This window comes from Stigmatopora argus, chromosome 17, assembly GCF_051989625.1.
Source record: "Stigmatopora argus isolate UIUO_Sarg chromosome 17, RoL_Sarg_1.0, whole genome shotgun sequence".
NCBI lineage: Eukaryota > Metazoa > Chordata > Actinopteri > Syngnathiformes > Syngnathidae > Stigmatopora > Stigmatopora argus.
Window position 1 is genome coordinate 14,855,783 of NC_135403.1, and position 14,736 is coordinate 14,870,518.

At 46.3% G+C, this 14,736-nt stretch overlaps 2 protein-coding genes and 1 long non-coding RNA gene across 8 annotated transcripts; 1 reads left to right on the forward strand and 2 right to left on the reverse strand.

Annotated features, from left to right (window-relative positions):
• Positions 1-750: 750 nt before the first annotated feature.
• Positions 751-5,113, reverse strand: LOC144092120 (uncharacterized). 2 transcript variants are annotated; one of them, XR_013305980.1, is made up of 5 exons: positions 4,794-5,113; positions 3,472-3,591; positions 2,498-2,617; positions 1,628-1,745; positions 751-1,039 (listed from the first exon to the last, which is right to left on the reverse strand). It is a non-coding gene; the product is annotated as an uncharacterized LOC144092120 (long non-coding RNA). The 2 variants fall into 2 exon arrangements; XR_013305981.1 differs by lacking the exon at positions 1,628-1,745.
• A 2,005-nt stretch (positions 5,114-7,118) lies between these two features.
• Positions 7,119-9,068, reverse strand: lyrm4b (LYR motif containing 4). The gene is made up of 3 exons (XM_077624312.1): positions 8,919-9,068; positions 7,504-7,624; positions 7,119-7,292 (listed from the first exon to the last, which is right to left on the reverse strand). Exons 1-3 carry the CDS (start codon positions 9,002-9,004, stop codon positions 7,245-7,247), a joined length of 255 nt encoding a protein of 84 aa, XP_077480438.1. The 5' UTR covers positions 9,005-9,068; the 3' UTR covers positions 7,119-7,244.
• Positions 8,881-14,736, forward strand: fars2 (phenylalanyl-tRNA synthetase 2, mitochondrial). Of its 5 annotated transcripts, none has more exons than XM_077624310.1 (10): positions 8,881-8,899; positions 9,788-10,102; positions 10,462-10,548; positions 10,624-10,683; positions 10,747-10,915; positions 11,221-11,383; positions 11,455-11,586; positions 13,758-13,918; positions 14,007-14,164; positions 14,327-14,736. In XM_077624310.1, exons 2-10 carry the CDS (start codon positions 9,870-9,872, stop codon positions 14,463-14,465), a joined length of 1,302 nt encoding a protein of 433 aa, XP_077480436.1. In that variant the 5' UTR covers positions 8,881-8,899; positions 9,788-9,869; the 3' UTR covers positions 14,466-14,736. The 5 variants fall into 5 exon arrangements, 3 of the variants coding, with proteins under 3 accessions (XP_077480436.1, XP_077480435.1, XP_077480437.1); XM_077624309.1 differs by lacking the exon at positions 8,881-8,899 and adding an exon at positions 9,044-9,301; XR_013305833.1 differs by lacking the exon at positions 8,881-8,899 and having other exon boundaries at positions 9,040-10,102; positions 14,007-14,245; positions 14,327-14,475.

Sequence of the window (14,736 nt, forward strand, 5' to 3'; positions counted from 1 at the left end):
ACTGAGTGGGCAGGACTGTACTTTTTAAGGAGGTGGCTTATACACTTAGTTAAATAAGTCAAGCGCCCTCTCAGCGAAAAGACTTAGGCGGCCGAAGTTTAGTGGGACGGTGGGAGGGCCCTTTAGCGCGACCGGTAAGTATGTGCACAGTGGAGTTTGTGCCGACCACCGAGTGGAAGCCGGTTCGCGTCCCGCAGACGTACTCTTGGTGACTCTCCCCGCCTTCGGCGGGGAGAGCCACCTGCGACATGAGAATAATTACCTTTTACAAAAATAAACTTTAAAAAATAAAATTTTACATTTAAACATGACATCAAAATTACTTAAAAGAATTGGCCTAAATAAACAAAAGACACTGGCTATTAGCTAGGATTTGAAATAAGCCACCCAAAAAGTTTTATTGGACAGGACCATGCTGAGTAGGGAGGCGGCTTGCACACTTAGCCAAATTACTCGAGCGCCCTCTCAGCGAAAAGACTTAGGCGGCCGAAGTTTAGTGGGAGGGCCCTTTAGCGCGACCGGTAAGTATGCGCACAGTGGAGTTTGTGCCGACCGAGTGGAAGCCGGTTCGCGTCCCGCAGACGTACTCTTGGTGACTCTCCCCGCCTTCGGCGGGGAGAGCCACCTGCGACATGAGAATAATTACCTTTTACTAAAAAAAACATTCAAAAATAAAATTTTACATTTAAACATGACATCAAAATTAGTTAAAAGAATTGGCCTAAAAAACAAAAGACACTGGCTATTAGCTAGGATTTCAAATAAGCCACCCAAACACTTTTATTGGTTGGCAGTCCCACCACAACCGCCGGCTGTCGAAGAACCGCATGGTGGCGTTGTTCTGCCAGACGTCCACATCCACGTCGGGGACACAGCTCAAACCACTTGCAGATCAGTGAGGATTTGCCCGGCGGCGGCGGCGTCATCGTCCGCCTGCATCTGCGGGGGCCGTCCAAAAGCATGACTGTGTCAGCCTCCGCTCACTGGGGCGCCGGAGACTCCTGGATGAAGGCGCAATCCGGGGTGCGCCGGTACGAGTCTGTCAACAAACAAGGCAAGGCGTTAGGCAACTTGTGGGGAACATTTCCTCCATGCTGTAGCTTACATTCAACAAATATCTTGGACGTACACGAGCCTTGTGAGGATGAGCCAGAAGCCAAGATTCATTCATTATGTATACAATAAAGTCAAATAGGACTATTATTGCTCAAATGCCTCACAATGCGTTTTTTTGTATTTAAAAAAAAAAATAGCCTTACTATACATGGTCATTTTTTTAATAAATAAAAGCCTTACTATACATGGTCATTTTTTAAATTAAAAAAAAGCCTTACTATACATGGTCATTTTAAAGAAAATATGCCTTACTATACATGGTCCTTTTTTTAAAGGAAGAAAAAAAAAGCCTTACAATACATGGTCTTTTTTTTTTATTTTTAGAAAAACACTTTACTATACATGGTCGTTTTTTAAAGAAATAGGCCTTACTATACTATTTCATTTTTTAAGAAAAAAAACCTTACTATACTATGTTGTTTTTTTGTGAAAAAAGCCTTACTATGATAAGTCGTTTTTTAAAGAAAAAAGCCTTAGTATACCATGTCATTTTTAAGGAAAAAAGACTTACTATAGTGTGCGTGGTTGTCCGTCTCCTTGTATCCTAAGATGGTCTGGCCACCGATTCAGGATGTCCGCCGCCTCTGGCCTGGAGACAGCTGGGATTGGCTCCAGCATCCCCCGCTACCCTAATGAGGATAAAGCAGTTCAGAAAATGAGATGAGATGAGGCTTATTATACATGGTCATTTTTTTAAAGAAAAAGCCTTATTATACTATGTTGTTTTTTAAGAAAAAACCTTACTATACTATGTTGTTTTTTGTGAAAAAAGCTTTACTATACTATGACCTATTTCGTTTTTTTATGAAAAAAGCCTTACTATACTATGTCATTTTTTAAAGAAATAAAGCCTTACTATTCATGGTCGTTTTTTAAGAAATATGCTTATTATACTATGTCATTTTTGATGAATAAAGCCCTGTTATACATTGTATCATGTTTTTATGAAAAAAGCCTTACTATACTATGTCGTTTTTTAAGAAAAAAAGCCTTACTATACAATACTTAGTTTAAGTTTACTTATTATACTATGTCATTTTTTAAAAGAAAAAACCTTACTATACTATGCCATATTTTTAAGAAATAAAGCCTTACTATACATGGTCATTTTTTTAAGAAAAAATGCTTACTACATATACTTTGTCGATTTTTAAGAAAAAAAGCCTTACTATACCAAGTCGTTTTTTTAAGAAAAAAGCCTTACTATATTATGTCGTTTTTTAAAGAAAAAAGCCTTACTATACTATGTCGTTTTTTAAGAAAAAAAGCCTTACTATACTATGTCGTTTTCTAAGAAGAAAAAGCCTTACTATACTATGTAGTTTTCTAAGAAAAAAAAGCCTTACTATACTATGTCGGTTTTTAAGAAAAAAAGCCTTACTATACAGTGTGCGTGGTTGTCCGTCTCCTTGTACCCTAAGATGGTCTGGCCACCGATTCAGGATGTCCGCCGCCTCTGGCCTGGAGACAGCTGGGATTGGCTCCAGCATCCCCCGCTGCCCTAATGAGGATAAAGCGGTTCAGAAAATGAGATGAGGCTTACTATACATGGTCTTTTTTTTTTCTTTAAAAAGCCTTACTATACATGGTCATTTTTTAAAGAAAAAGCCTTATTATACTATGTCGTTTTTTAAGAAAAAAACCTTACTATGTTGTTTTTTGTGAAAAAAGCTTTACTATACTATGTCCTATTTCGTTTTTTTTAATGAAAAAAAACCTTACTATACTATGTCATTTTTTTAAAGAAATAAAGCCTTACTATACATCAGGGGTAGGGAACCTATGGCTCGGGAGCCATATGTGGCTCTTTCCATGGGTGCATATGGCTCTCTACTAACCTGTGAGGTAAAATATGGAAATCACTGGTGAGAGAGCCGAGTCCCGAACGCACTAATATGAGCGTCACTGTGGCGTTGATACTACCTCTACCACCACTTTAATCATAATTTTGTGTTTTATTACTCTTCTGGATGCATGATCTCATTGATACTGATTTATTAGCAACAGCATAACAATGTTGTCAAAAGAATTCAGAGACTTTTTGTACTTTAAAAGTGGTGAAATGACAAAAAAAACTTCATGTATTTTCACTTTTCAATTCTGAGAATGGCTCTCAAGAAATAACATTAGAAAATATGAATTATTTATGGCTCTCTCTGTCAAAAAGGTTCCCGACCCCTGCTATACATGGTCGTTTTTTAAGAAAAAAGGCTTATTATACTATGTCGTTTTTGATGAATAAAGCCTTCTTATACATAGTGTCATGCTTTTACGAAAAAAGCCTTACTATACTAAGTCGTTTTTTAAGAAAAAAGCTTTAGTATACCATGTCGTTTTTAAGGAAAAAAGACTTACTATACAGTGAGCGTGGTTGTCCGTCTCCTTGTACCCTAAGATGGGCTGGCCACCGATTCAGGATGTCCGCCGCCTCTGGCCTGGAGACAGCTGGGATTGGCTCCAGCATCCCCCGCTATCCTAATGAGGATAAAGTGGTTCAGAAAATGAGATGAGATGAGGCTTACTATACATGGTCTTTTTTTTCAAGAAAAATGTTGTTTTTTAAGAAAAAAAGCCTTACTATACTGTCATTTTTAAGAAAAAAAGGCCTTACTATATACTATGTCGCTTTTTTAAGAAAAAAAGCCTTACTATACTATGTCGTATTTTTAAGAAAAAAAGCCTTACTATACTATGTCGTATTTTTAAGAAAAAAAGCCTTACTATACTATGTCGTTTTTTAAAAAAGAAAAAGCCTTACTATACTATGTCGTTTTTTTTAAGAAATAAAGCCTTACTATACATGGTCGTTTTTTAAAGAAAAAATGCTTACTACATATACTATGTCGATTTTTAAGAAAAAAAAGCCTTACTATATACCAAGATGTTTTTTAAGAAAAAAAGCCTTACTATACTATGTCGTTTTTTTATGAATAAAGCCTTGTTATACATTGTGTCCTGTTTTTACGAAAAGCCTTACTATACTATGTCGTTTTTTAAAGATAAAAAGGCCTTACTATACTATGTCGTTTTTAAAGAAAAAAAAGGCCTTACTATACTATGTTGTTGTTGTTTTTTGAAAAAAATAGCCTTCCTATACTATGTCGTTTTTTAAGAAAAAAGCCTTACTATACTATGTCGTTTTTGCAGTTGCATTTAACATCATTAAGCAAAACGTTTAGCCCATTCGCACCGACAAATAAGTGTATTTTTACAAACAAAATCATAGGAATAAGAACATTAGCTTAACTCACGCTCATTTAGCATCCACAATAAAGTACAGTTAGAAGCACTACGTGGACTCCCTGCTAGCGTAGCGATTAGCCACTCGCGCTAGCCTCGTGCTAATCGCTCATTAGCGTGATATTTCCACACAAAAAAGACCGTTGGAATCCCGTAACAATAACCACCACGTTAAGAACACCGTTCGGTTCTTATTAATACTTGCAGAATACATCATTTAGCAAAATAACATTAGAATTTTAGCTTTAAGTATTAACCTTAACCCTTGCTTGCTTAGCGGAGCTCAACATGGCGATCTTCAGATCAAAATAAATGCACACTTGTTCGCCATATCAAGCAACTAACTCGTAAGACATCAAAATAAACGCACACTTGTTCATTATAACAAGCAACTAACTCGTAAGACATTAAAATAAATGTTATAATCATTGTTTTACCTGACTGGCGTGCAATAGTTCTGAGATAGTGTGCCTAGTCCCACCACCTGAAGTCATTTGAAGTTAATCAGCGTGTTGTTGTCTTCGTGCCCTGCGATTGGCTGGCAAGCCATAGTTGGCCGAGATAGGCGCCAGCATCCTTGCAATCCCTGCGAAGTAAAGCGCTACGGAAAATGATTGAATCAATCAATGATTTATTTTGAAAAATGGAATTACATTTGCACCATCAGATAGACCAGAGCTATTTTGTATAGCTACCAAAGAGATGTGTATTCTTCCAAATCAATAAAACTGAATACAGCAGTTTCAAAATAAACCATTACATATACATACATTATATATATATATATATATATATATATATATATATATATACATATACATATATATATATATATATATATATATATATTATATATTATATATTATATATTATATATATTATTAACAAATTAACACATAACTAGTGGTTTAATAGTATTAAACCACTAGTTATGTGTTAATTTGTTAATTGATGGCGAATTAGAAGAAATAAAATATTTTTTCCAATCCAATATCCTGTTTTTGTGTTTCTTTTCAGAGGGTTGGAACAAATTAATTTGTTTTTAGTTCATTTCAATGGGAAACGTCCGCTCGAGTTACGAAAAGCTCGACGTACGATCTCAGTCCCGGAACGGATTAAGATCGTATGTCGAGGTACCACTGTAATTGAAATGGATTTGGGGCCTATTATTGCCAATGAAGGTTGGAGAGTTCACGTGATTTGCAACTGAACGTCTTTCTGTCCGCTTTTATTTAGGTTTGACGCAAATCCCCACTTCATCGGATTTGCGAGGGTCACTCACAGTGGCTCCAGCTAACCCTGGAGCTCCTGGGGGCCCTGGCTGGGAAATCATTTGAACCTGATGGGAAAGAAAACAAAGACGCCCAATATCAAGATGTCATGATGTGGACTCCAAGTGCGCTCCACTGACCAAGTTGTCATCCAGTCGGCAGTCGCCTTTTTCTCCTTTGTGTCCGTCCATACCCTGGTTGACACAGCACCAGCTCAACGTCAACATTGCCATACTTCAATGAGGGATTATGTAGGCTAGGAAAGTGTCATCTGCCGCGGCACACCGGACCATCACTCAAGGCAAAACACTGACTGAAACCCTAAACCTGACCCCCCTTGCCTGGGAACTATGAAAATGTCTTTATTTACAGTACCACAAATATGGGAAGTGCAACCATTACAAAGTACCCATGTAGCAACTTTAATTTCAAATTTCTCCAAATTTAATCAGTTAAATTGCATAATTTTGAATATGTGTACTGCTAGGATTGACACACCTTGTCTTGAAATTATGGAAAAAAAAATGATTTACAGTTACAGTATCACATAAAAAAACATTCAGGGGGGTTCACATAATATTGTACTTGTGGAGTGAAGTGTGTTCTTTAATGGAGCAACTTTTTTTCATTTTGAAATTATGAGCTATACGGTGCTTTTATCACTGTATTTTTGATGTTTTAAAAGCTCCACAAACACACGGAAGTCTCCACTGCTTCGCCACGTCTGTTTTGAATGGAATTAGCGTAATGCTTGGCCTAAGCGGGCTGACTTATTGAACGTCCGCTCATTTGACCACAAAAAAATGCACTTTTAGTAAGGGTAGTAAGTAACTTTTGCTGGACACCAAAGAGTTTCAGGCAACACTGCAGACTTGCTGAGAAAGCGGAGATGGAAAAAGTAAGAAAGTAAACAGTGTGAAGTGAACAAAACAACAACAACAACACACTGAAGCAATGTCAAGTTTTTGGGAAAATGGAAAGGCTGACATTCACGAGTTAGCAAGCCAAAAACAATAGCCCACCTTGATCACCTCACCATCGTGCAAGTATATAGAAAGGTTTGGGCCAAAGAGAAATGAAAATGTATTCCCGGTTTGGGCCAGTGGCGGAAAAAATGTGCTAAATGGGCGCAGTTGGAAAAATGGCTTATGGTGTCAAATAACAAAGAATCTAATTGCAAGATGGCAGCAATTGGAAAATGGCCTATGGTGTTAAATACAAGAGAAATAATATGTCTGTATTGGCCAACGGCTGGATTAGGAGAGGGCGGAAATTGCAAACTTTACAGGTGTTCAACGTGAAAGATTCATTCAAGTCCACCAAAGTCATTTCCATTCAGCCAATAGACGCAGCACCAGCACTTTTAGGCTGGTGGTGGCCCACCGCTACATTTAGCGCAAGGACAAGTGCCCCCGCATCGCTACGCACTTTGGGCCGGGCCCAAAACAAAACCAGGTGACGCCAATGCGCATCCATTAAAAAGGTGCTCCCTTTTGCAGTTGATCACACCTAGGTCTTTTTTATTTTGGAAAAATGCCCGAGCCGGGAGACGGAACCGATGCGCCTCCCGCCTCCTCGGGAACAACGAGCGGGCGGGCGACGTCCGAGCTTCTGCCGCTACTCCACCACCGTCTTGGGTGCCTGGAACATGGCTCCCACCAGCACCTGCAATCCACGCGCGACACGTTACGGGAGCAATTGTATGAATGGATCAAAGGGGAACTTGCTGGGGTGAAAATGGGCGGGGCCCAAAAAATGAGGGGGGTGGCCGCTCGGTAAAACGGCCGTACGTATCTGCGTGCTAGTCCAACGAGCGAACCCGAGGCCAAGCCAGTGAGTGATTGAGCGAGCGAGTTCTTCCGTGCGCCTGCCTCACCTGCCTCTGGATCAGCGCCAGCGACTGGCGGCCCTCCAACAGCAGGCTCTCCACCTTCTTTGGGTCGTCCACATGCTTGTGAAGCCTAAAAGCGTCACGCACTCGGCGCACCGCGTAGGTCCTGCAAAAGAGGCATTTTAGGGTCATTTTAATCGTCGTCAACTCCCGCTCCGCACTTGCCGGCGTCATTGCCCCGGGTCAAATGCCTTTTCCTTTCGCTGTTAGCAAAAACCACTTTGCATTTTGGCCTCCAAAGCAGGAGAAATTGCGACAAAGAACCGAATGACAAACGACACAACCGTGTAGAAACTCATCTTTTGAATCAAAATCTTTAAACAAATCCACTGTTATCGCACTTCAACTTAGGTTATGACATTATGACAGATGTTCACTTCACCAAATATAAAAGATCATTTTAATTACATTACATATACGGAACAAGAAAATGTAAAGGCATATGTTGGCATTGGATACAGTAGGTCATCAGATCAGTGTCAGTTGAGCATGTAAACCAGGGGTAGGGAACCTATGGCTCGGGAGCCATATGTGGCTCTTTTGATGGGTGTATATGGCTCTCCGCTAACCTGTGTGGTAAAATATGGGAACCGCTGGTGAGAGACCACCTAAGTCCCGAACGCAGCGGCTTTTGAATCATAATTTTTCTTCATTATACTCTTCTGCATGCATACTCTCATTGATACTCATTGATTAGCAACAGTGAAAACATGTTCTTAAAAGAATTCAGAGACTTTTTTTTACTTTCAAAGTGGTGAAATGATTGACAAATGCACATATTTTCATGTATTTTTACTTTTAAATTCTGAGTATGGCTCTCAAGGAATAATGTTTGAAAACATGAATTGTTTATGGGTCTCTTTATCAAAAAGGTTCCCGACCCCTGGTGTAAACTATGCTTCCTGCAGTGACTTTTTAAGTCCACCAGGTGTCAGTGTTCGGGAACACAGTGTCAACACATTGTCACTGTGTCGAAACGATACGCAAAGCCTCACAAACCCATGACTAAGTGTCACTGCCTTTGGACGAAAACCATAAAAAACGACAGTCGCTTGGCAGAAAATCGTTCAAATTGTTGACTTTAAAAGGCAAACTATTAAACCCAACAGCGAGAGCTAAACGAGGACAGGACACATGAAGCGATACAATTTGTGACTCGGATGTAGGCAGGCAGCTAGTTAGGCAGTTAGGTAGTTAGGTAGTTAGGCAGTTAAGTAGTTAGGTAGTTAGGCATTTAGGCAGTTAGGCGGGCAGTTAGTGACGCAGGCAGTTATACAGGCTGTCAAGCAGATTGTAACGTCTGATGCAAATCCTGCGTGTAGTTACACAAGAAACGCAGAAAACACATTTGGAAAGACGCCGTAGAAGCAGCCCGGCATGGGTACGCGCAAAAGCCTCACCTGTAATTGTACGACGGGAAATTGTAACTTTCTCTTAAGAGCATCCTGTAGAGAGAAATCACCTGCGATGTGGAGGGCGCCGCCATCTTGTCGTCAGTTAGCTTAGCGGCTACAGTCGGTGGCGGGCAATGAAGGACCCCGCGACTCAAGTGTGTTCAAAGAGCGCCAGTCGCAAGTTAGCATTCGCCTCGTTCATTCCTAACTTTGTTTTTTTTTCCCCTTCGTAGTAAATCGGGGCCAGACTCTCGTTTGGTATGTACGCACACCGTTAAGGGGTCTGGGGATATGCCTTTGCATTTTGTTTTTCTTTCAAAAACCTACCAAGCATTCTGGCACGCTTCGGACTTCTAAAACAAGGAAGACGGCGCCGAACGGTGGTCAGAGTAAGACAACCTAACCTCGCTATTATTTGACTATCGTTTGACCTCGAATGTAATTCCCAAATTCCAAATTTGCTGCTTAAAAATCCATCATGAAATGTGATGATGTCTCAGCATTTGTTCGTTCGTTTCAACATTTATGGCATCACTTCCACACATGTGTTTGTGTTTTGTTATATTTCCTAGAAATATGCATGTTTATTTCAATGTTTTGATTTGTATTTCAATGAATGTATTTATTTGGATGCTTCCTGACTTCACCATTGGAGCAGTTGCACTCCCGTCAGACTTCAGCCTAAGGCGGGCGGGCGGGCGGGCCAAATCGACGGGCCCGCTCGCCCGGGGTGGCGACTCGGGTGTCGACCGGACCAATGAGGCCATGTGTTTTTTACGCAGAGCGTGAACTGCCGTGTATTTCCTCGGCCCCTTACTGGAGCGGAAGAAGATGAGGTTCTAACCCATCAATCAATCCAGTCTTTCCTCCTTTAGTTTTTGACAGCGACTGTCGCGATCGGACGTCCGCGGGGCTCGAGGGCGCCTATCCTTTGGCCGACCTCCGGGCGCCGCCGTCATGATCCTCCGGGGGCCGCCGCGCCCGCCCTGGCCCCATCTGGCCGCGTGGCGCCGACGGTCCTCGCCGCCCCCGGGCCGGGAAGGCCTGCGAGTGTTGGGCCGCGTTTACCCTTGCGACGACTTCACCAACGTCACGCCCAAGATTCTGGCTAAACTGGGCCGCGAGCTCCACAACCAACGCTATCATCCTCTCTGGCTCCTCAAGGAGAGGATCAAAACTCACTTCTACAGGTGTGCCACCTCCCCCTCCTCCTCCTCCTCTTGGTCCTCCTTGAAATTCGCTTCTTTGAGCGACATGACGCACTGTGGAAATGGCCGCTTCGTCTCGGCGACTGGGCTCCTTGCTAAATGTCCCATTCAAACTTTTGTGCTCGATCGTTCCTCGGTGACCGACCAGAATTAGCGAGCACTAGTAGCGCCTGAAGCGCAAGGTTGTCGTTGTCCGGCAGACGTTGGTTGCACTCTTTGTTCAGAGTCCGCAGCGCCGGTACATTGACGTGTCGTCTTGCCGCCTTCTCTTGGCCGTCGAGGTTGCCCAAAAAGTGGGAATTGTCTTTGACGAGGTGGCGCTTTTGTGTGTGTGTGTTCAGCGCTTACACCGCTCGCTCTGGAAACCCACTGTTCTCGGCCCACGACAACCTGAGCCCCGTGGTTACGGCGGAGCAGAACTTTGACAGGTGGGTCCCCACGCCGTCACGTCGGGCCCCTCGCCCGCCGACCCGCTCGCTAACGCCGGCGTCGTCGGTCGACAGCTTGCTGATCCCAAGCGGGCACCCCAGCAGGAAACGCGGCGACAACTACTACCTGAACAGGTGGGGCGCCACGCTCGCTCAATGGCTCAGCCGAGCTTCCCACCCACCCGTTCACTCTTTCAGGAACACCATGCTTCGCTCTCACACCTCGGCCCACCAGCGAGAGCTGGTGAGCGGGGGGCTGGACGCCTTTCTGTTGGCCGGAGACGTCTACAGACGGGACGAGATCGACGCCAGCCACTACCCCGTTTTCCACCAGATGGAGGGCGTGCGCCTCTTCTCCGAGCACCAGGTAGACAAAGGAAAAGACACAAGAAAATACCAAGCCCATGTGCCACTTTCCAACTCCCAGAATACGGTGCGGTCTCCGCCAAGTTTGGCCGTAAACCCTCCCTGGTACGAAGCGCTACGGGGCGGTTGCCAAGTAGTCCCACTCAACGCTCAAAGCAATGAGCAAAAGAGTGTCCGTTTTGAAGTTCCACTCAATTCCAAAGAAAATAATCCAGACGCCGTTCTTGTTTGGTCAAAGGGAATGCAATGGGCAGCTTTGCACTTTTAGTCCCTGCAATGGGCAACTTTGCACTTTTGGGCCCTCAGCTCTTCTCTGGCATCGCCAACGGCCAAGACTTGCGCCTGTTTGAGGAGTCGGGGCGCAGGACGCCCCAAAAACAGCAAGTTCACAGTCTGGAGGCGGTCAAGCTGCTGGAGTCGCACCTGAAGGGGACGCTCTCGGCGCTGGTCGGGGATCTGTTTGGAGAAGGTAGGTGGCGCCCCAAGTGGCCGGCCGATGCAAATACCCCAAGATCAATCGACTTTTTCCCTTGTCCTCAGGCGCGGAGGTGCGCTGGCTGGAGTGTTACTTCCCTTTCACTCATCCCTCCTTCGAGATGGAGGTGCGTTACAATGGCGACTGGATGGAGGTGCTGGGCTGTGGAATCATGGAGCAGCAACTACTCAACTCTGGTCAGAGAACTATCACACACACACACACCTAACCCTCATAGGCTTTGGTCAAATGAAAACTACTAAGTGCTTTAAAAAAAAAAAACAAGTGACAAGTGTGCTACTCGGCCCTTATAGTGGATTAGAAAGTACAGTAGAGCCCCGAATAGGCAAGATTCGGAACCTGTGGATTCAGCCGTTTGTTTTTGCGTTGCGGTCCTAGCGTAAGTCAGCATTCTCGTTCCACGTGTCACCTTGAATCAATGTGTGCGTCAGCCGTCAAGTGCTCGGGACCGGCGCCTTCTTTTGATGGAGCTTCCCGCTAAATAGCGTTCCCCGAACAAACTCGCCATAGCCCCCCCTATCCCGCCCGCCGCGCGTTTGACCGCGGTCGTGACACGAGAGAAGGCCGAAAATAGTTGAAAGATGCTCGTAGGTAAGCGCTTGGAGCACGAGTGGACTGCATGAGGAAACCCGCACACCTCCCCTCTATCTTTACTGCGGCAGTGTGGCTGGTTGCCGTGGTAACGTGCCACGTTCCACACCCCCTTCCTCTTTCCATCTCCATCCAATATTTCTGGAGCGCTACAAACAATAGGGGGAAAAAAAGCCATAGAGCAGTAGAGCGACTGCAGTAGAGAGCATTGGGGAGGGAGGCAGGGTGGCGGCAACAGGGGACACCAGTTGGCTGGCTGGCTGGCGTGTGTCTTATTTAATAGTGTGACCGCCATATGTGTCGCCTGGAGCACGCTGGGTGGCTGTGTGGATGCGTGCGGGGGGCCTTGAAGCAGGACAAAGGAGAGCGAGAGGAAGTCCAGGTTGACGGATTAGCGCGGGAGAAAAGAAAACTCTTCATCCGGTCACTTTCGGAAAGCCCTTTACTGAAGGAAATTTGATATTCCGAAAAGCCCGTTACCCAAGGCAATTTGATATTCCGAAAAAGCCCTTTACTAAAGGCAATCTGATTCATCTGCCCTATATTTCCTGCTTGTTTGTGGCCAGTGGCTGTAATTGGAATGTCAGACACGGACGGCCAGGCGTGTGTTTCCCAGGGGTTCCCCTCCCAACATATGGGACTGGTCCATCGCCACGCCTCCTGATTTACACACGGCCTTCCTTCCCAGGGGAGCGGCGGGGGGGCGCGTGCCGGCGGGTGGGATATTGTGTGCGCGGGCTGAGCCAAATCTGATTAAAGTCTTGTCGCTAACAATTAACAGCCCCTCAAAGCTGTGGCCCCTGGTCCCCGGGGATGGCCCGCGCCGGGCTCAGGTGTGGGCTTTGGCTCCTAATCCCCTTCCCCAATAAATCGGGTGCGAGCCGAGCCAGCACCCCCTACTCCCGCTGTCGTTAGGCTTCCCACTTTTCTCCTTGAAATTCTCCCGGCGAGCCGTCGGCAGAAGGTGGAGGGACGAGAAGAGAGACAAAGAGATGAAAAGAAGGCACGGCGTTGGGCTACAAGGGTGACGCTCCAACACCGAGCAGCTCGCTCTTTTCCTCTTGCGGAAATCGGAGCCTTTGTGTGTTGACGCCCGCCGCCCCCTGGCCCCCGCCCGGCCCCCTGCCCACGGCTGTCATCCTGGCCGGCGTGATGCCTCCCTCCCTCCCTCCCTCTCTCACAACTTCCATCTTTCCGACAGACAGAGCGCTGTCCACCGGGGCGGATAGCTGCTAATGCGCGGCGGGACAGGGGTGAGCGCTTTGAGAGGCTGTTAATTGCTAGGAACACGACTTTGAGCAGATTTCACGCCCCGCACACCTCCGCTACTTATGCTTTGTCGACAGCCAATCAATCGCTGGTTCTGCCTGGTTAGCAAAAGGAAGGGAGCCACCCTCTGTCTAAAGGTGGATCGTCTTCTTTGCTCTCCTTTCAAATCGCCCTTTCTTTGAAATCCACGCAAAAGAGACCATCGGCATATCACGTCGCTCCGACGGCCCTTTGGTCTCACGCGCACTCCTTGGCGGAGGCGGGCCGGCTCGCTCCCGTCACCGCCCGCCCGCCCGCATCCGATTGAAGTTTAAACGCCGAGCGCCGGTGGAGGCCCTCGGACAGATGGCGAGGAAGGCGGGCGGGAGGCGCGGAGGATTTCCTCCCGCCGTCTTTATCCACTTTGTCGTCCGCCGAGGGCGCCGTTTCGACAGCGCGCAACGGGCCGGCGGATGAACATTGGCTTCCTCTGGCGGTGCGTTTGCAGCCGGCGCGCCCGACAAGGTGGGCTGGGCGTTCGGACTGGGCCTGGAGCGCCTGGCCATGGTCCTCTACGACATCCCCGACATCCGCCTCTTCTGGAGCCAAGACGAGCGCTTCCTCAAGCAATTCCGCGTGGACGACGTCCGTCGGCGAGTCCGCTTCCAGGTAGCGAGCCGGCCTTTCTCCTTTGGGGAGGCGTGCGTCACCCCCAATGAGAAAAGAACTCGCAAAACGCCCTCTTCTCTCTCCCCAGGCGTTGAGCAAGTACCCGCCGCTGCGCAACGACATCTCCTTCTGGCTTCCCGCCGACGGGGCCGCTTTCCACACCAACGACTTCTACGAGTTGGTACGCGCCGTCGCCGGGGACCTGGTAGAGGAGGTGACGCTACTCGATGACTTCACGCACCCCACGTGAGAACGAACGAACGAACGCACGGGGTCAAGGTGCCCGTGTTGACGTTGAAATAAAACTGTCGTGAGTTATCGATGGAAGTGAGTTCGCTACATTCGGATTGGCGACTCGCACGCGAATGGAAAACAAAAAGCAAAGGAACTGCGTGGCCTTTCTTGCAGGAGCGGGCGGCGGAGTTTGTGTTTCTGTCTGCTTTACCGCCACACGGAACGCACGCTGAGCCGACGGGAAGTCCGGCAAGTTCACGGCGAAATCCAACGGCGGGTCCAAACGCAGCTGGGTGTGGAGGGACGCTACTGAAAGCACAACAAGCAAGCAAGCGGGCGGGCGGGCGGCAAGCACCCTGCTGCAGCTGCATAGGGGTTTAGATTGATCAGTTAGGGTTAGCGTGCATGTGGGAGGAAACCGGAGAAGACGGAGAAAGCTCACGCGGAGGGGAAGACATGCATAAATTCCACACGGGAAGGTCGGAGGCCGCCATCTCGGAATTGTGAGGCGGACGTGCTCACCGTTCGCTCATCCACCCTCCCGCCGGGAACAAAACGTTGACTAATAAAATTCACAAAGATAA